This window comes from Salvia splendens, chromosome 2, assembly GCF_004379255.2.
Source record: "Salvia splendens isolate huo1 chromosome 2, SspV2, whole genome shotgun sequence".
Taxonomy (NCBI): Eukaryota; Viridiplantae; Streptophyta; class Magnoliopsida; order Lamiales; family Lamiaceae; genus Salvia; species Salvia splendens.
In genome coordinates, this window is record NC_056033.1 from 39,004,115 (window position 1) to 39,024,876 (window position 20,762).

The following is a 20,762-nucleotide window of genomic DNA, read 5'->3' on the forward strand; positions in this document are numbered from 1 at the left end:
TAGGGATCTCAAGGTCACTACACGAGTCAAGGTCCCAATGAGAGTGGACGAGTTCGAGGAGGAAGTGCTTTGTGATGTCATTCCAATGTTCGAGTGCCACATACTAGGCCGACCTTGGGAATACGACAACAAGGTGACAAAGGATGGTTACACCAATGAGTACCCATTTGTCTCCTGTGGCAAAAGGATTCGGTTGAAGCCTTTGACTCCTAATGAGATTTTTGAGGCCCATAACATTTGAGCAAGGAGCGTGAGAGGGAAAAAAGGCTTGAGAGGGATTGTGAGATAAAAAAGCCAAGTGAGTGTGGGGTTGGTGAGAGAAAGCCCAAAGAAAAAATGAGTGCTCCCCGCTCCACTTCCGAGAGAAGAGAGTGTCTCTTAGCTACTAAATCCGAGCTTGAGTGGGCACTAAAAAGCAAATCTCCTTTACTCCTTGCCATTCCAAGTCAAATTTGTTTGACTAACGCTAACCTTGAGGAAATTCCAAAAGCTATTCAAATTGTTTTGCAAGAATTTGAAGATGTGTTTCCGGAAGAGCTTCCCAATGAGCTACCACCTATTAGGGAAATTGAACATCAAATGGATTTCTTGCCCAGGGCGTCCCTACCGAATCGGCCTGCCTACAAGGCCAATCCGAATGAGACTAAGGAGTTACAAAGGCAAGTTGATGGACTCCTTGCCAAAGGTTTAATTCGTGAATCTCTTTCCCCTTGTGTCGTGCCGGTCATACTTGTACCTAAGAAAGATGGTTCTTGGCGCATGTGTGTTGATTGTAGGGTCATTAATAAGATCACCATTAAGTATAGGCATCCCATACCTAGACTTGATGATATGCTTGAAGACTTGTGTGGCGCTACTTGTTTTTCTAAAATTGATCTTGCTAGTGGCTATCACCAAATTGGGATGAAAGAAGGTGATGAGTGGAAAACGGCTTTCAAAACTAAATTTGGGTTATATGAGTGGTTAGTCATGCCTTTCGGTTTAACTAATGCTCCTTCTACATTCATGAGACTAATAAACCTTGTGCTTAGGCCTTTGATAGCAAAGTTTGTTGTGGTTTATTTTGATGATATTTTGATAAATAGCCCAAATGTCGAGTAACATGCTAAACACCTTAGGGAGGCACTTTTGCTTTTGAGAGAACATAGGTTGTATGCCAAGTTGCCAAAATGTGTGTTTTGTGTTGATGAAGTTATTTTTCTTGGATTTGTTGTGAGGAAGGATGGTGTCAAGGTGGATGAGGAAAAGGTTCGGGTCATAAAGGAGTGGCCTACACCTAGGAATGTTAGTGAAGTTCGCTCTTTCCACGGCCTTGCTAGTTTCTATAGGAGGTTCGTAAGAAACTTCTCTACCAAAGCCGCTCCTTTGAATCATCTTGTTAAAAAGAATGTTGTTTTTAATTGGGGTAAGGAGCAAGAACATGCTTTTCAAGCCTTGAAGCACGATCTCACACATGCACATTTACTTACTTTACGCAATTTTGAGAAAACTTTCGAGTTGGAGTGTGATGCTAGTGGTGTGGGAATTGAGGGAGTTTTGATGCAAGAATGGAGACCTATTGCGAATTTCTCAGAGAAATTAAATCAAACTCATCTAAACTATCCCACTTATGATAAGGAGTTGTATGCAATTGTAAGGTGTTTGGAAAATTGGCAACATTTCTTGATGCATAGGGAATTTATTATCCACACGGACCACGAGTCCATCAAGTTTTTGAGTAGGCAACACAAGCTTGGCAAGAGGCATGCTAAGTGGAGTACCTTCTTGGAGACTTTTCCCTACGTCATCCGGTACAAAAAAGGGAAAAGAAAATGTGGTCGTCGATGCCTTGTCTCGTAAGCCTTCTATAGCTTTGCTTTGTAGTGATATGCATGTTGGTGGAGCTTGTGTTTTTCGAAACTATATACTTACTATGTGCACTTCCAAATTCTTTGCTTTTGATAGCATTAAGGCGCTTTATGAGCATGATCTCGACTTTGCTAGTATTTTTGTTGCTTGTGAAAAGGGGTCATTTGAGAAGTACTATCGACATGAGGGCTATCTCTTTAAGGAAAATAGGTTGTGCATCCCGCAAGGGTCATTAAAAGTCGCTTCGAATACTGTGTGTGCTTTTGTGCTAGGTCAAGCTTCTCAAACCCAGAGAATCCACTAGATCACGAGGTCTAGGAACTCGGAGGATCGCATAAGTCTCGGTCATCGGACACACAAATTCCGCGTTCAAAAACCTTCAACCCGTTATACTATGAATTAATACAGGGAAGCAGGGATCGATCCCACGAAGATGGACGCGTAAGAAGGCATTTAGGTGATTCTGGAAAAGTGATTTGGCTGCTGCCACACAATTTTGGGTTGAGGAAAACTATTATTAGACTTAGGAATGAAATCTAACACTAGACCTAGGAAACAAAGAACAACATGCAAACATCGAACATCCTCGTAACTTCAATGCCTCAAACAAACTTCCTTGACCTAGTAAACGACTACCTAAATTAGCTAGACATAAAGTAAACATGCAGTGGGGACCATCTTCCAAAAAGAGCAAAGTACGGATGAAAAGCTGCAAATAACAAACTATGAATTTAACTAACAACAACATGCATCTCGTTACCTGATTTAAACGCAAACATGGATAAAACAGAGTAATAATCCAGATTCAAACAGAACATACAGATTCGGAAGTCGGAAACTGACGATAAATCGGAAACCAACAGATCTACTTCTACTAGACGAAGTAAACAGAACACAGAAATGAAACATCAAATCCATGCGCAATCAACCAACTCTGCTTCAGATCCACACGTCGGACGCTTAATCCACTCCAGATCCAAGCAATCCGAGCCCAACTACGACTAAAATCAACCCCGTAAACTCAATTCAACAAATCTGCTCTGATTAACGACATTCCAACCACGATTCTATCTCAACTCAACAAATCAAGTGCGAAAAGCATCCATTCAAGCAAATAACTATAAACTCATAAACAAACACCATCCATACTTCGAAATCAACATCATCATAACGGAAAATAGAAATTGCATAAAAAGATTCAACGATGATTCGACAGTCAATAAAGCCGAGCTTCGAACAGCGAAGCTCGGTGAAATTCGCAGCAACAAACGAAATGAAAACAGTAGATTGTTTCTTCGCCCTACGTGAGGACGGTGTTACGCAACTACCAACTGAAAGTAAAACCGAACCCCCTCGCAAATTTCTGGAAACCCCAAATGTGTAGAAGTGTGTGTAAGTGAGCTGAGAGCCAGAAAAACGAAAAGAAGATCCCCCCTCTAAATTGTATGCTCTCTCCCTTATATAGATGCAGAGGTGATCTTCTAGAAGCCTTCGCAGGAAATCTCTATTCTGCCCTTCAGCTTAACGATCTCCTCCGTCTGGTCATTTTTTCTTCATAATACTCACTTTATCGCCGTATTTCCTTCGCCTTGCAATTGTTTTCCTTTCTTCCTTGGCCTGGCGATATCCTCTACACACCTGGCTTAAAAAAAATTATTAGACCCCGTAAATGCATGAAATTAAGCCCCTAACCAATGCATGAAATTAGCCTTATCAGTCATGGAGAGAGGTTCTTGTGGGGGAATCCCACCTTGGGGGGTTGATGGGGCATTTTGGGGTAACTAAAACTTATGATATCCTATGTGAACATTTCTATTGGCCCAAAATGAAGAGAGATGTTGAGAGGTTTTGTGGGGGGTGCATCGAGTGTAGGAAGGCTAAATCTAAGTCAAATAACTTTGGCCTATACACACCCCTCCCTACCCCTACACACCCATGGGTTGACCTATCTATGGACTTCGTGCTAGGATTACCCTTATCCCAAAGAAAGAATGATAGCATCTTTGTAGTGGTCGACCATTTCTCCAAAATGGCTCATTTCTTGCCATGTTCAAAACACAATGATGCCAAACACATTGCCGACTTGTTCTTTAGGGAGATAGTTAGGATCCATGGTATTCCCCGGACCATAGTTAGTGATTGAGATGTCAAGTTCCTTAGTCACTTTTGGAAAACTCTTTGGAGGAAGTTGGGGAGCAAACTTTTATTTTCCACCACCGCCCACCCCCAAACCGATGGCCAAACCGAGGTAGTGAACCGAACACTTGGGGGATTACTTAGAGCCTTGGTGAGTGAGAATAGGAAGTCTTGGGAACTTTGCCTTCCCATTGCCGAATTTGCTTACAATCGGACTACCCATTCCTCTACTAATTTTTCTCCCTCTGAAATTGTTTATGGGTTCAATCCACTAACCCCGATGGATCTTGCTACGTCGGACTTGCCTTCTTCTCTTGTTTGTGATGTAGATGGAGCTAGCAAGGCTCAGTTTGTGAAGGACCTTCATGTTAAAGTGCAAGAGAACATCCAAAAGAGGAATGAACACTATGCAAGAGTTGCTAACAAAGGACGTAAGGAGGTGATCTTCAATCCCGGAGATTGGGTTTAGGTGCATTTCCGAAGGATTCGCTTCCCGGAAAAAGTGAAGTCCAAGCTCGCACCACGAGGAGATGGACCGTTCCAAATAAAAAAGAGGGTCAACAACAACGCCTATGTCGTCGACCTCCCAGGTGAGTACAATGTTAGTTCCACATTCAATGTCTCTGACTTGAGCCCTTTTGACGTCTCAGGAGTCGATTTGGATATGAGGACAAATCCTTCACAAGAAGATGGGGATGATGTGAATCCACAAGTCTCGCATCATTTGATCAACCCCACCAAGGACATTCATCGACCAATGACGAGGGCAATGACAAAGAAGATGCAAGAAGCTTTAAGCACATTCATCCGTGGAATAAGCTCATCTGAAGAGAGTGCTCGAGTAGGGGACGACCGGAAGCTGAAAATGGTACTCAAGGCCTCGTGGGAGGAGGGAACGGAAGCGACGCCCGTCAGGACATGTCTTTTGGAGTCATTCGCGCTTCAATGCGCGACGTTCGTATAATGGTCATAACTCTCTCAACCGGACTCCGATGGGGGCGTGCAAGATACTCACGTGAAGCCCTTTCGAAGACGAAGATAGTGTTTTTGGAGGATTTCAGAGAAAACGCCCGACCGGACGATTTGAAAGGGGAAAACGCCCGACCGGGCGTTCAGACAGTTTTTGCTCGACCGGGCTTTTTACATAAGTAAAAATGCCCGACCGGGCTTTTTGCGCGACTTGCGTTTTTGGACTCTTTTTGTCTTTCTTTTTTAGCACTTTTAGTCTCTTGTATAAATACCCATGTCTAGGGTTTTTGTGGGCAGACTTTGAACATTATTGAAGAACAAAGACTCCATTATGAGCACCCATCTTCATCATTGAAGATTTATCCAAAATCCCTTGTGGTTGCATTTAATCTATTATCGGGCATAGATTATTTGGTAAGGTATGATTGCTAGTTCTTGTGTTGCTAGTTGGTGGAGCCATTAGGTTTTTGTTTGTGAAAGTAGTCATTGGGTTTTCTTTCTTGAGTTTGAATCTAAATCATAACACTTATCATCTTCTTCTTCTTTTCCATCTTTTTATTGTCATATTTCTTGTTTGAATTATTAGATATTATTGCAAGAACAAATCTGGGCAACATATGTTTCTTGAATTCTTAAGATTCACATTAGTAGTACTAGTATATATTTTTGTCTATGCTTGGCCATATTATTATGTAGAACCATATATCTTGAATAACAAAAGATTTCCACTTGGAGAGATAGAATTGATCCAATAATATTTATTTTGATTTATAAATCGTAAAGATGATGTCGACCACAAAAAATAAATTAAAGGGAAAATAATCATAAATCATAATATTGTATTCCACATGCGGCATGCCGACATAGCTTCGGACTCTGTCTAAAAAGGAAAAGAATCATAACATAGAAATTTTCTGATATTCCATAAATTAAATTTATGTGGTAGATAAAACAATATCGTTTTGATTTTATAATTTATAATTCTACATCACCACTTCTATCTCACCTATCATATTAATCTCTGTTTGTTCTTTTTCCTAAACTTCCATCTTTTTTCATCTCTCTTTCACTCACCCAAATTACAGGCGGATGATAACAAAACACAACTTAATCATAAAGAAAAATTAATACTCCATTGAGTAACTTGAGTTATTAAATGAAAAAGAAGAGAGAAGACATAATTTACTATGAAGAACTAAAGGAGAGAAAAGGTAGGTATGGTTAAGGAGGAGCGGACCACCTACTCCACCTACTCACAATAAAATAAAATAATATTATAATCATGAGCAATTTTAATAAGTGATGATGGTCCATTTTATTTTGTTGTGAGTGTGGAGTAGGAGTGGAGTAGAAATTGTGGAGTAGGTGATCCGTTCCGTGAAGAGAGGGAAGAATCGGAGTTTGTATTATGTAACATCCCAAATTTTTGTGACTCTTCTTATATGTTATTCGAATTTTGGATTCTTGGAATTATGAAACTTTCGTTTCTATGTGATTAAGTGTTTTGCGTGAAATAAATTTTCGTGGTTAATGTGGAATGATGAGCTTGATGTTTTATATTTTCCAATGTGGGGAAATAATTAATAGGATCATGCATTTATTTTTTTTCGAGCCAATTCATTGGAATTTTCGGCCCTTCCTAATTATTGAAATAGTATTTCATTTCTTGGATTTAATTAATTGTCTTGGGATACTTATCCAAATTAAATCCAAACCAAATGACCCCTAAATGGTACTACATGGAATTCGAACTCCGTTTTTATTTTCCTTAGGAGTTTTCGAAAATCTCCTATAGGAGAAAGAATTATTTTCATTTGATTTAATTGGTGTTTTATTGACTCTCTTCCTTTGAATCTAATCCAATTAAATCATGTTATAATTTATTTCTTCACCTAAAATAAATAGAGAGTTGGGACATTCCTTGGTTAGCAATTTTCGGCCCCTCCACTAAATTTTGGAGGATATTTTATTTGTTTCCTAATTTGTGGAATCCCTTTTTATTCAAATAAATTCCTATGTCTAATTAATTGGGGATGTGAATATTTTTTTCTCCTACTTTTCTCCCATATCACACGCCCCCTATGCAATATTTTCCTTGTGGGAATTTAATTAATTGTTGCCTATTTTATGGGAGCCTTTTTCCTATAAATAAATTGCCTAATTTAAATCCTATTCTTTTAATTGGGGATTTAAATAATTTCCTTGTGCAAATTCCTTATGGAAATTTTCGGCCCCCACCATTATTTTCATACTTGGAGATTTAATTTATTTTGTTCCCTTGTTTATGAAATATTCACTTTTATTTCCTAAGTTGTGAATATATTCTCTCCAAGTAAATACCAAATAAATTCCTTGCTAATCCTACATGGAATTTTCGAAAATTTCCTCCCCTTCCCACATGCTTATTTTATTCTTTTAATTGTGGGATTTATTTAATTGTATTTTTCCCCACAATTAATTAATTAATTTATTTTAAACCTAACCCTAATCCTATAAAAACACCTAAACTAAACCCTAGCCCCCATTCTCCCTCAATTTTCGTGCCTCCCTCCTCCCTCTCCACATTCTCTCCAAAAAAACTTCTTCCACCATTGTTTCTTGCATCCATTGAAGTTTATTTTCAAGAATCTCCGACGAATCACCTCGTTTCTTGGTTCTACCGATTCGTTTTGTCAAAGAAGGTATATTGGCTTCACTTTTCCTCATTCTTTTCATTTGAACCATGTTCTTGAATCCTACATGCATGTAGTGGGTGTAGGAATCGTAGATCGCAAGTTTAATCGGGGAGGGAAAGTGAGTTTGCTTGAAAACCTTGATAAATATGCGTTTCAATTGAATTGTGTGAAGTTTGATTGGAATCTTTAGTGAATGATGTAAGTTTATGTGCAAACATGATTAAGAGAGTCTTATCAAGCATGATTGTGTGTTATAAGCATGAGAATTTGTGTTTGGATTATTGAGAAGGAAACCCTAATTTAGAAATTGTGTATCTGTTATCTGTGATGTTCGACTAGTAGCTTCTGATGAGTAATTGACCTATCAAACGGCCGAATTTTGATATGAACATTTTACTGAGTAAACTTCAAGGTATTATCTGTGCCTCGTGTGAATTTCAGCCCTTTTTATCAAAAAATGAATTTTTAATAAATTTTTAAAGTTGACTGCGCAAATCTGCCAGAAACTCGTGTTCTCGCCAAGAATGTTTCGTTTTCTGTTTGACTGACCAAATGACCTCCGAGTGATGTGATTCTTGAACTAGATGAAAATTTGAAGTGTATTCTGAGTCGTGTTAAATTTTCAGCCTTTTTGGGCATTGGATGAATTTATGGTAAAATTTTCAAATGAACTGCGCAGTGCTGTCAGAAATTGTATGTTCCGACCAGAGAGTTTAATATGTGATATGACTGACTAAATGACGTGATTTCGGTGTGAAAATCTTCAATGAACTTGAATGTGCCCTCTGTATTGTGACCAAAATTTAGCTTCATACGAGGTCGGGTGAATTTATAGTGATTTTTACAAAACGGTCGCGCAGTTCTGCCAGTTTTCTGCCTTGTTAAAATGACACCTAGTTTCAAGTTTCAAAGTATTATATGATGCATGTATGTCCAAGGAACGTGTTTAAATGTTGAAATCACTTGTGATAAGTTGGAATGTGTTACGTGTGTCTTTACACCCTTTTGACGTATGTTGGGTTGGGGAATGTGAGAAAAACGATGAGAGAGAAAACGATAGGACATGCATAGTAAAATGTTGATGTGGAAGGCTGACTTGTGTTGTCATTGACAAGGGTGTTGTGTACTCGTGAACTCGAGGATCGTGAGTTGCTATAAGTTGGGTTGTGAATTTGCTAAGCGATCGAGGTGGACTTTCTTTTCAAACCTCTTTATTTTTCCGAAAATATGATGTGGTGTTATAAGGGTGGTTTAAAGTGTTATGTCATGCCGTGATTGTTTTGATGTTGAGATTTTTGCCTGATGCCCAGTTCGTTTGAGCTTGCTCCGTTAGGCTATAGGGCTATGTTGAGATTGTGCTTGATGCCTAGTTTGTGAGTTCGCTCCATTAGGCTATAGAGCTATGATAAACGAATTCGGGTCTGAGTATGGCCGCAAACCCTATCAGGTTGTGTACACAGAGGGGATCGTGAGCCGTCCTTGCTAGTCGGCCGGTCTCGTGGGCGAATAGTGTGGCCACACTTTCGTCGCACTATGGTAAGAGGATGTGATTGATTGATTGATGTGGAAAATGAGGAGATAAATTGTCTGGCCAGACTTGGATTTTTTGTGTTCTCGTGATATTTCTTACTATATAAAACTCGAGATCACTGGTATGGATGACATAACTTATTAAAATGTTTTCGGCATGAGCCCATTGAGTACAACAAGTACTCAGCCCTGCATATTCTTTTTCTTATGTGCAGGTTGAGCGGGATGTTGCGGTGGATGTTGAGCTGGCTAAAGACCCTAGGATACGTTGTGTCGTCATACATAGGCGTGATCCTTGACTCTCCCTGAACCTCATTTATCCGCTGCTATGTTTTAAATTATGTCTTAAGACCTTAATCTTTTCGTGTTGTGTTTGAACATGTATGGTGGTGTTAGGTTTAAACGAGTGTTTACGTTGTCTTTCTGAAAATGGTGTTTTTCCGAGATTTAAGTCAAATGTTCGTTTTACCTTAGTTTTTTTATATATATAGTTGTATTTCTTAAGTCAAATTTTTCCGGTGCCCTTTATAAAAGTATGTTTCTTTACGTCTTTTAAAAAAAATGACCTTAAAATTCTTTAAACTAAGTTGTTTTTCTTCTTTAAGTCTTAAGTTGTTCTTTTAAACTGTTGTCCATGCATGTCGGTCACTATCGCCGCGTTTGTGATACCCCTGGTATGGGCAGTCGTGACATATTATGAAGATAATGTGAGCCAAAGTTACTAGTATACCCTCTAATATTACTCCTAATCATACTCCGACACTCGGAACTAATTGTCCAGAAATTATCTAAATTCAATTAGTGTGAGCAGTCACTGAGCTAGGATTTCGATGTCGGGGGTTTCAAGAATAGATAGTAAGAAGAGCCTATTATGTAGAAAAATATCGAAAGAGTCGTTATATATGAAAGACAATTTGATATCACCGTATTATGAGGTTGAGAGTTGAGACGAGTAGCTAACAAACTCAAACACTTCGTTCTAAACTTGATAAAATAAAATAAGAGTTATTTACAAAATAAATTAAGTTGAAAAGTGGTGCGGTGATTCTTTAATAAAGCATAATTAGTTAAAGATAATTAATGCTAATTAAAAGGACATGGGCTTAATAGGTGTACAATTTATTCGTGAATTTGAGCCCACACTGCAACAAAAAGCCCAATTATTAATTATGTAGGCCACATAATAGTTTCATATAAAAGCCCAATAACAATTATATTTAAAAGGCCGAATACCTGATTGCCTACGCAAATAGTATATTACTTCCAGCATCATATACTAAGAGCCTACTTTTATCATTTTAGTATTTCCACAATAAGAATATGTTTTCACCTTTATTATAAAAGGTAGGTAAGTCTCACATTTTACTAATTCATTTCGCTCGTATTTTATTATAGAACTAATATTCCCACGATATGAATCTGTTTTCACTTTTATTATAAAGGGTAGGTAAGTCTCACATTTTACTAATTCATTTCGCTTACATTTTATTATAAAACTAATACTCCCTTCTTGCTAAAACAAATTGATAAACTTGCAAATGACAGGAGTTTTAATATGCAATTAGTAAAATAAGAAAGAGACGGGAAAAAGTAAGAGAGAAAGATAAAAGATACTGAAAGTAGTGCTAGTGGATTGTGAGATCCATGTTATTAGTGGAGTCAGGCGTGTAATTGGTTAAAAATTTTCTATATTTAATATTGGTCTAATTTTGAAAGACAACCCAAAAATGTAAAACTAATTTATTTTTTTAGAACAGAGGGAGTATATAAAAGTGGAACTCATATTTAACTAACTTTTTAAATCCACTTTTCTGTACATTTATTAAAATTTGTGGCGTATCAAATGTGGACTCCTATTATGGGACGAAGGGTACTCCATATCTAAACTTGGAAACAATAAATTCACGGCATAATGATATTTAATTTAAGAGTTCAAAATTTCTAAATTTTCCTTCAAATTTATTTAAAGTAAATTTGGATTTTGGGTCATTTTTCTTTATATGAGAAAATCATCCGTATGAAATTTGGGTGAGTGAAAGAGAGATGAAAAAAGATGGAAGTTTAGCAAGAAGAACAAATAGAGAGTAATCTGATAGGGGAGATAGAAGAGTGATGATGTCTACTATTTTTTTATTTTTAAAATTATAAAAGCGAAACGATATTTTTTTATCTACCACATAAATTAGTTTATGGAAATTCAGAATATTTCAAAATTATGATTCTTTTCCTTTTTAGACAGGTTCCGTAGTTATGTCGGCATGCCGCATGTGGAATACAATATTACTCCTCATATTATGATTATTTTGTTTGAAGTCGATATCATCTATTATCTATACTATTTAAATCAAAATAAATGACCAATTCTATCTCGACAAGTGGAAATCTTTGTTAATCAAGATGGTTCTACACAAAAATATCGTCCAGCATAGACAAAAATATATACTACGTACTAATACTACTACTAGTATTTAATTTTGAAATCGAATTATATTTACTACTATTAGATATAAAATTTTGAAATCAATTTCGACTTGTTTAAATTTTGAAATCGAATTATATACCTTAATGTACTTACTAATAGTAATATTGGAGTATAAAATTTTATGTTAAAAGAGAAATGCTTCACTCTTTGACTGGTGTCTTTTGATGAAGGGATTATATACATATCATTTATAGAAATTAGAAAAAAAAAACTTTCTCAAATAAACAAACAAACGTCTCTCTCTAAAATGCAATAAAAGGCAGCCCTCATCAAATCTCAGCCAATATTTTAAGCATGTGATGCAAAAAAAAAACCATATTTGGTTGGCTGCAGCTGGCCAAAACAAAACACATATGCCTGAATTAGATAATGGACAAAAGAGTAGGGACGGTAAGAAAGAGACAACTGCATGCCCACCTTGTCATAAACAATATTATGGCATGAGATCAGAGAGATTATAACAATAAAAATATCCCACGTTTGAGTGAAAAATATTCATATTTTCGAAAATAAAATGTTAGTAGTAGTAATACATACTCCCTCTGTCCCATTAAAAATAAAACGTTTTCATTTTTGGTCTGTCCCATTAAAAATGAAACGTTTCTAAAAATAGAAACAATACTCTCTCTACTTTTTCTTCTCTCTTACTTTACTCTCTCTTCACTAACTCACAAAACAACACTACATAAAATCTCGTGTTGAAAAACAAATATTGCATATTTAATGGGACGGAGGGAGTATGTGTTAGGGACCTTTTGTGCAGTTCACTCTTATGAATATAACTAATTTTCATCATTATTTATTGGATTGATCGCATGTTAATCTTATCGGTAGCAATCCGATTAACCCGCTGAACTAGCCCGAAACCCGAGCTTTTAGGGTTAGGGTGAACTTTTACAACCCGAAAGAATTCACAACCCTATTAACCGGCAACCGATTGAGCCGCAATCTGAGTAGGGCCGGCCCGATTGACATCCCTATATACATGTACAGATGCCAAGGGTTTAAGTCACTACTATAGCTTCATATTTTTTCTATTATTAAATTTGTTGTAAATTACATATTTTATCCTTACTAAGTTGATGTTACCGAAGATTAACTTTCGGTAAAAACTGAATGATGAAAGAAAGAACAAAGAAACTTTAGCATAGTGACTCTAACTCTGATATGATGATTGGAGATAAAACGTTTACCAACTAAAATCGCACTCAATTGTATAAATTAAATGAAATCTATTTATTCATGTGCTCAATTTACGATAACAGACTTTAATTAAATGAATGTAAATAAATAATTAAAACTAATTTAACGTAGTTAATAAAAGTCAACAAATATTGAATGACACCTTTATTTCTATAATATTATCATGTCCAACACGTACACATAAAAGCAAGCAAGCCACTTTAATAATAAATTATACATATACCATAACACGCATTGGGTAAGCAAACTAAACCCAAAATTTTGTTTAAAATCCAACACAAACCAACTTATCAAAGTATTGTTTCAAATTTCAGATTTGATATTCTTCACCAAATCAGGAGACACATTCAATGCAATCTCCACAACTGACGAAGACAATGCTTTATATGATGCGCCTATCTCCATTGATAAAGACCTACAGCACAAATATAAAATCCCAACATTAAGTTATTTATCATTGATCTCAATGGGTGATGGCGGATATATATAGAACATAATTTTGGGTGAAACATACTATTAAGGATTCTAACGAGATCTTAATTGCATATGTTCCGACGACGTTTGGATAATGAAATTTGATGATTTTTATTTCAGTGTTCGTATAGGTTGATAAGCAAATTTTTTATCAACAAATACATCAAAAAATATCAATATAATGCATATAAAATCTCAATATAATGCATGTAAAATATCAATATAATGCGTACCTTGGAGATGTGGAAACACAGAAGCATTCCAGCCCTTGGTCCGCAGCCATAAGCGCAGCAACGAAGAACTTGGGCACAACAATGAGGTGGCCCTCATCCACAACCTCATCCAACACGCTTGCACCATTCAACCCTACAATTTGAACCCGACCTCCACTTTTCGTCACATAGATGATCTGATGTGCCATGCTATAAAAAGGGTCCAACACGGTCTCAGGTTCGAGTCTCACTAATTTTGGGCTAAGTCCGACTCTATCCACCAAAGGAGAATCCCGAGATGTGATCTCAACATTAGTGGATCCTCCTTGTTTCAACATAGCATCAAGATCAATGGCATATTCTTCTTTCTTGCAGTTAGGTTTCACAGGCAAGTGATCGTCGATCTTAATGATCAATGCATTTGATTGACTTTCTACCAACAGTTTGGAGTGGTCGTGGCTGAGTCCAAATGCTTTGCTGATGAATTCAGTGGAGAACCCACGGAGCATGCTGATGGCGCCTGTCAAGAACAAGTAGTCGAACGTGATGAGGAAATAGCCGATACGGTGAAGGATTTTTTCTAGCCCGGATCTAGGGGCATACACCGAAAAAGTTGCCATATTGAACCTATTTTCTTTTAGTCGAATAACGGAATGAGTATATATATTAAAAATGGACTAGAGAAGTATATTTGCCAAAACAAATTTTGGTTCTACATGTTAAATGTGATAGTTCTGGTCATAAATAATACCCTTTTTTGGGCTTTTTTGGGGACGGAGGGAGTATGTTTTGGTTTGTATTTAACAGTGTTCCCGCAAAAATAATGGGTCAACAACTTTTTGAACAGATTATTAAGTTCAATATAATTTTTTAATAATCGTTTTAACATAATAGCATCAAAATGACATCATTTTCTATTTTATGTGTTAAATAAAATATTAACTTGATTAGGTTAAAATGATATGATATTTATTTATTAATCCGATCAAAATGGGATTGACCGTCAATTTTTTAAGAAACTATTAAATATGGACCAAAATTTAATTTCTAGGTCAAAAAAATTTCACACTTAAAATGAAGCTAGGATCCAAAAGATTTTATAAATGAATTTATAAGACCAATTTTAGACTTTAGTCTTAAAAATAATACTTATACTATCTCCGTTCACCAAAAATAGACCTAATTATATATGACATGAATTTTAATAAGTAATATTGGTAGGTAAGAGAGAATGGAAAAAATAAAAAAGAGAAATAGTGTTAGTGAATTGTGGAGTCAACATTATTAGTAGCATTTAAATGTTTAAAAATTTTCATATTTAAAAATTGGTCTAATTTTGATAGATATCAAAAATGATAAAATTAGTCTATTTTTTTTGGATGGAGTAGTACAAAATACACACCAGTAATAGTAGTACATTTTTAAACTAGTACTCCAATATATCATCTAACATAATTAAAACTACATTTATGGACTACACTAGTACTCCAATAGATCATCTAACATAATTAAAACTACATTTATGGACTACACTAGTACTCCAATAAATCAACTAACTTAAAACTACATTTATGGACTACACTTTTTACCTGTATCTTTACTTTCTATATTCCTCATTTTTACATTTTTCTTCGTTTCTGAAACTAATTTTTTGTTGATATTTTTCGTCATGACTTTCTATAATTTTTACCCTTCTTAATAGTTCAAAATTAATGTTCATCTGCATCAGCCTAGTCTGAGCTAAAGATAATTTCATATAATTTGAACAAAATTACCAATAGAAGAAGAGTGTGGTAAAGGATTAAATCCCTTCACCCTCTAGAATAATGAATCAAAATTTAGTAGACATGCATTCAAATAAATCGTACATCACCTGTCAATAGGAAGTAGTCGAACAGGCCTGGGGTATACGATTGGGTGGTTTCACCTAGGAATATTATGGTGAGGTCGGAATCTCCGCCGTTAAACCACCAAGAAATGATCCCATTTGGACATGGGATGGCGTCCCCTTTGTTGATGATTACGACTTTCTCTTGTGGGTTGTCTGATTCTGGTGATATGAGGCCGACTGTGCAAGTACCTATCAAAGTAATAGCAGTATTTAGTGGTTAAATAATGAGAGAATAAAGTTGAGTGAGAAAAAGTAGGAGAGAAGATAAAGTAAGAAATAGATAGAGTCTTACTTTTTTGTAAAAATAAATGTGTCACATATATTGGGACAACCTAAAAATAAAGATACGTCTCACTTATAGTGTGGACGAGTCATATATAGAAAATAGTACTAGTATATGATTTTTAAGTAGACCCCACATTTCCTTTTTCGTTCATCTCCAATTAATTAGTATCCTTACTTTTTACTACTTTTAGTAATGGACCTCATATTTCAGTATTTCACAAACTCATTGCACTCACATTTTATTATAAAATTAATACTCCTTCTATCTCACGTTACTTGAGGCATTTCATTTTTACATTCGTTTTGGGAAAATAATACTTACTCTCTCCGTCCCCAAAGAATATGCACTTTGGGGACGGTACGAGTTTTAATGTTAGTAAAGTAAGAGAGAGGTAGAGAGAAAAAGTAATTAAAGTATTGTTAGTGGAAAATGAGTCTCACCTCATTAGATAAAAAAACTTTCCAAAACTAGAAAGTTCATATTCTTGTGGGACGGACTAAAAGGAAAATAGTGCATATTCTTGTGGGACGGATGGAATAATAATTAGTTCAAGTGAAAATAAAGTAATGTAAGAGAGAAAATAATATAGAGAAAAGTCTTCTATACATTATTGTTTCTCTTAATATCATTTTTTTAAAACGACTGCAAAAAAATAAGTGTCTCAAGTATCTTGGGACAAATGGTGTATATAAAAGTATTACTCACATTCCATTAACTGTCTTCACCCACTATCCACTATATTTCTTATAACTCGTGTCAAGTCAAATAGTGTCAATTAATAAGCGCACCCGTACGTGCTCGTTGCTACTACTAGCACCTTGGTGGTCGCTAAAACGTGATACGACGGGGTTTTACAAGCACGTCTTAATTTCGCTCGAGACAACATATACTCGTCAAAGTAGACGGTGTCGGTATACAAATTCGTAATCAACACTTACCTTGGATGACATAACCAATCTTGCTAGCATCGGCATAATGAGGCAAAGCGAAGCCTTGTGGCTTCAAAACAAGTTTACCGGCGCCGATCACCGCCTCCACAACCACCGGAGTTTTGGCCGCCGTCCACGCGTAGTAACCTCCACCTTCTCCTTCGAATATGGTGGTGTCAGCCTTTTGGGGTTGTAAATTGAACTCCATCGAATTCACTTGAAATTGATATGTGAAAATATACTCGTATAAAGAGGAGTATATATATAAGAAAAGCTGCCAAGGTTTGAGTGGAGATTAGCTCTCGTGTTTCATCTATATATAATCTACTCCGTCCGTCCGTGATTAGGACTCTCATTCCTTAACGACACAAATTTTAAGAAATGTTAAGAAAAGTGGGAGGAAAAAAATTAGTGGAATATGAGTCTCACTTGTATGCATTTCCTCCATCCCTGAAAGTTTGTCACACTTTTTTTCTACACTCGTTTTGTAAAAACAATACTCCCTCCATCTCAACTAAGTTGAGTCGTATTCCTTTTTGGGATATCCCAACTAAGTTGAGTCATATCCTTTTATGACAAAAAACAAAACATTCAATCATTCTTACTTTATTTAATTACATACTTTACTCTCTTTTTATTTCTCCTATTTTATTCATTCTCTCATATTTTTCAACACAATTTTTTAATCTTTGTGCCCAAAAGTTTTGTGTCAACTTAGTTGGGACAGAAGGAGTAATAAATAGTTAGAGTTGAGAGAGTGTACCGTTAGAGAGAGAATAATTTAATTAAGATTTTTATTTACATTATTCTCTCTTGCTCTACTCTCTATTCACTTTAACTATTTATAAAACAAGTGAAGGAAAGAAGTGTGATAAACTTTTATGGACAAATGGAGTATTAAAATGAAATAAGAGTGGAATGAGTTAGTGAGATGTGAAACCTTATTAACATTTAAAATAATAATAATAAGAATAATAATAATTTTCCAATTAACATAGATAAGCAACAAAACTCATCATTTATCATTTATGCTACTGTTGTGGATGAGTTGCTGGTAAGTGTAACTCGTTATTAGCGGTTATTAGCGTTGAAGATTGAATATTAATACGTGAGTTTGTTTTCACAAGAAAATCAAAGCCTCACATTAAATTAATTAACTCGCTCAATTAATACTTTGACTAGGAGTATTTTTATATTCCCTAAACAAAATGGGTATATAACATACGTAATATTTTTTTCTAAATATGAGAAAATATGTAGTGCTCCTATTTTGAAAGAAAAATTGTCAAATAAATATACCAGAAAAGATGGTCATAACATTAAGAGATTGAGCTGACATTCGCAACATACTAGTATTTAGTACTATAATAACATTTCCATGTGTTTAAAACAAGCTATCAAATTATCATAATGAAATCAATGGAATGATTGTGAAAATTACAAACCCTATGATTTATAATTCTGCTTTTGAAAAATGAGAATGGATAAGAATTTGACATATATTAAAATCCTTAATCTACATTACTATTGCAAAAATCCAATTATTTTACACGAAATATTGCTATAATTTTGTAAAATGGTATAGAGTTCATAAAATGTGTGCAATTCAATTTCCAAATATTTGTATCTTCTCCTTCCGTCCCCAAAGAGTATGAACTTCGGGTTCAACACGAGTTTTAATAAATAAGGGGAAAAGTAAGAGAAAGAGAGAGAAAGGGTAGTAGAAATAATGTTAGTGGAGAGTGGAGTCCACATTATTATAATGGTATAAGTGTTAATAGTAATGGTATAAGTTATAAATAAAATGATGTGTATGGGTAGTATGTTGTTTGAATTTTTTAAAATTAGAAAGTTCATACTATTTAGGGACGGACGAAAAAAGAAATCGTTCATACTCTTTGGGGACGGAAGGAGTATTAGATAATTCGATTTTAGAACTAAAACTCATCAAATGACATAATTGTGTTGTTGACTAGCTGTTGTTGACGAAAAAAGAAATAGCTCATACTTAATCATAGTTGTGGACTTGTTGGCTACTGGTTCGAGCTCGGGTTCGAGCTAAGAAGAGAGTGATTCGAGTAAGGAAAAGGCGTGGAAGCTGAAGCACGATTTCAGCTCAAGGCGCCAGCTTCATCGACAGCCGTTGGATCAGATTTAGTTGAGTGGATTAGATCATGACCATTGATCATAGAATAGCCGTTGATTAGTTTTTTCCGTTTAAATTTGTTTTCGCCGTCTTAGCTATAAGGGACTTCTCTCAATATCCCCAATTTTAGATTGTATCAATTCAATTGAGATGCAATACAAAATTCCTATTTATTAGAAATGGGTCACTCACCCTTTAAAAGATCTTATAAGGGGGAGAGTTATCCATATTTATATAGACAAGTTAGGATCTTTACTAAGTCGATGTGGGACAAGAATTAAGGGTTTTAACACGCCCCCCACGCGTGGGCCGGAATGACACATCAGACTTCCATTATGTGGGTAGGCAAGAAAAGAGATAAAAAGATAAAATTCATCATCGACTTGGTCCGCTCTGATACCATATTAGAAATGGGTCACTCACCCCTTAAAAGGCTTTATAAGGAGGAAAATTATCTATACTTACATAGACAAGCTAGGATCTTCACCAAATAGATGTGGAACAAGAATCATGAGTTTTTCGTCTCGTTGCTCAAATCGTTCCAGACGTTCTCGCCAACAATAGTACTTATATGCAAAAGTGTTTGGCGTAATACAAGTATTTCTACTTTGGAGAAATTGAATGGCTCCAAATGAAAATAACATCTACTATTAAAATGATCGACTATAAAAAAAATAGTGTATGGATAGTCACTCAATTTTTTTATAATCATATTTGTACCACGTTGTCTTGGTTAGGCCATCTGCAACGATGTCTCTTATTCGTCTTTTAACCGTCTCATTCCTTAACTATTCATGGGCCCCATTGTACTTTTCACTCCATCTCTTAACTAATAGACAGAACCTGCAACCTTCCATCTCTTATCCGTCTCTTATCTCATCCCTTAACTATTCATTCAATTTCATTTTTTATTTTTATTTCCAACAAATTCAATTAATAAAAACACACTTCATTAAATAAAATAAAATTACAACTTAAAATTCTTAAAAAAAAAAAACATAATTAAAAATCCTAAAAAAATTAAAAATACATAATTTAATTTCTTCCGCTCACTCTCTCTAAATTCAAAATCTCAAAGCGCAAAGAAGCAGAAGAAAGATCATGTGCGTCTACCGGTTGCCAAATTTTGCTCAAATGTGCTCCATTAGATCATCTTGGAGTTGGGCGTGGGCGGTAGAATCACGTGTCCTTGCCCGAATAGACAACCGATCTTGCAAAGACGGATGCACTCCACTGCGAGGCGGACTACTTGCGGTAGAGCTTCCGAGGGTTTCTGGGTCAAACCAATTTCCTGCCCCGGGTCCTTCGTCGGCGACAATCATGTTGTGCAAGATTATGCACGTATACATGATGTCGACCATACTCTCCATGAACCTCGTACGAGTCGGGGCTTTGATAATGTTGAAGCGCGCTTGGAGAACCCCGAACGCACTCTCCACATCCTTGCGAGCAGCCTCCTGCTTCTGCGCAAAAAGAGCCTGCTTTTCGTTCACCGGCCTGTTGAACGTCTTCACGAAGGTTGGACACTTCGGGTAGATGCCGTCGGCAAGATTGTACCCCATTTTATACTACCGGTTGTTAGCGATGAAGTTGATGGCCGACGCTTTACCATCCAAAACTTCGGCGAAGAGGTCGGATTGGTTGAGCACGTTGACGTCGTTGTTCGATCCGGGGACCCCGAAGTAAGCATGCCAAATCCATAGCCGGTAGTCGGCAACGGCCTTGAGTATAACAGTGGGGTGGGTGCCTTTGTGGCCGCTCGTGTATGACCCTCTCCACGCCATAGGGCAATTCTTCCATTGTCAATGCATGCAATCGACGCTGTCAAGCATCCCGGGGAATCCGTGCACTTCTTCGTGAAGGTTGAACAGAAACTGACAATCTGCCGTGCTTGGCTTCCGGAGAAATTCGTCGGTGATGGCTTCCCGGACGCCTTTGCAGAATTGGATCAAGCACATTCTCCCAGTGCTTTCTCCAATGT

At 36.2% G+C, this 20,762-nt stretch overlaps 1 protein-coding gene across 1 annotated transcript; it reads right to left on the reverse strand.

The window, feature by feature from the left end:
- Positions 1 to 12,958: 12,958 nt before the first annotated feature.
- Positions 12,959 to 16,906, reverse strand: LOC121770191 (cocosin 1-like). Its single transcript, XM_042166972.1, has 4 exons — positions 16,645 to 16,906; positions 15,403 to 15,609; positions 13,551 to 14,049; positions 12,959 to 13,258 (listed from the first exon to the last, which is right to left on the reverse strand). The coding sequence occupies exons 1-4, from the start codon at positions 16,841 to 16,843 to the stop codon at positions 13,147 to 13,149; spliced, it is 1,017 nt and encodes a 338-aa protein (XP_042022906.1). The 5' UTR covers positions 16,844 to 16,906; the 3' UTR covers positions 12,959 to 13,146.
- Positions 16,907 to 20,762: the final 3,856 nt, after the last annotated feature.

Bases quoted from the DNA above. Each gene is read 5' to 3' on its own strand.
- LOC121770191 (XM_042166972.1), bottom strand. From the start codon at position 16,843: ATGGAGTTCAATTTACAACCCCAAAAGGCTGACACCACCATATTCGAA. The intron at 15,610-16,644 runs GTAAGTGTTGAT...TTACTTTGATAG, and splicing joins GATTGGTTATGTCATCCAAG to GTACTTGCACAGTCGGCCTC. The intron at 13,259-13,550 runs GTACGCATTATA...TTTGTGCTGTAG, and splicing joins TGTGTTTCCACATCTCCAAG to GTCTTTATCAATGGAGATAG.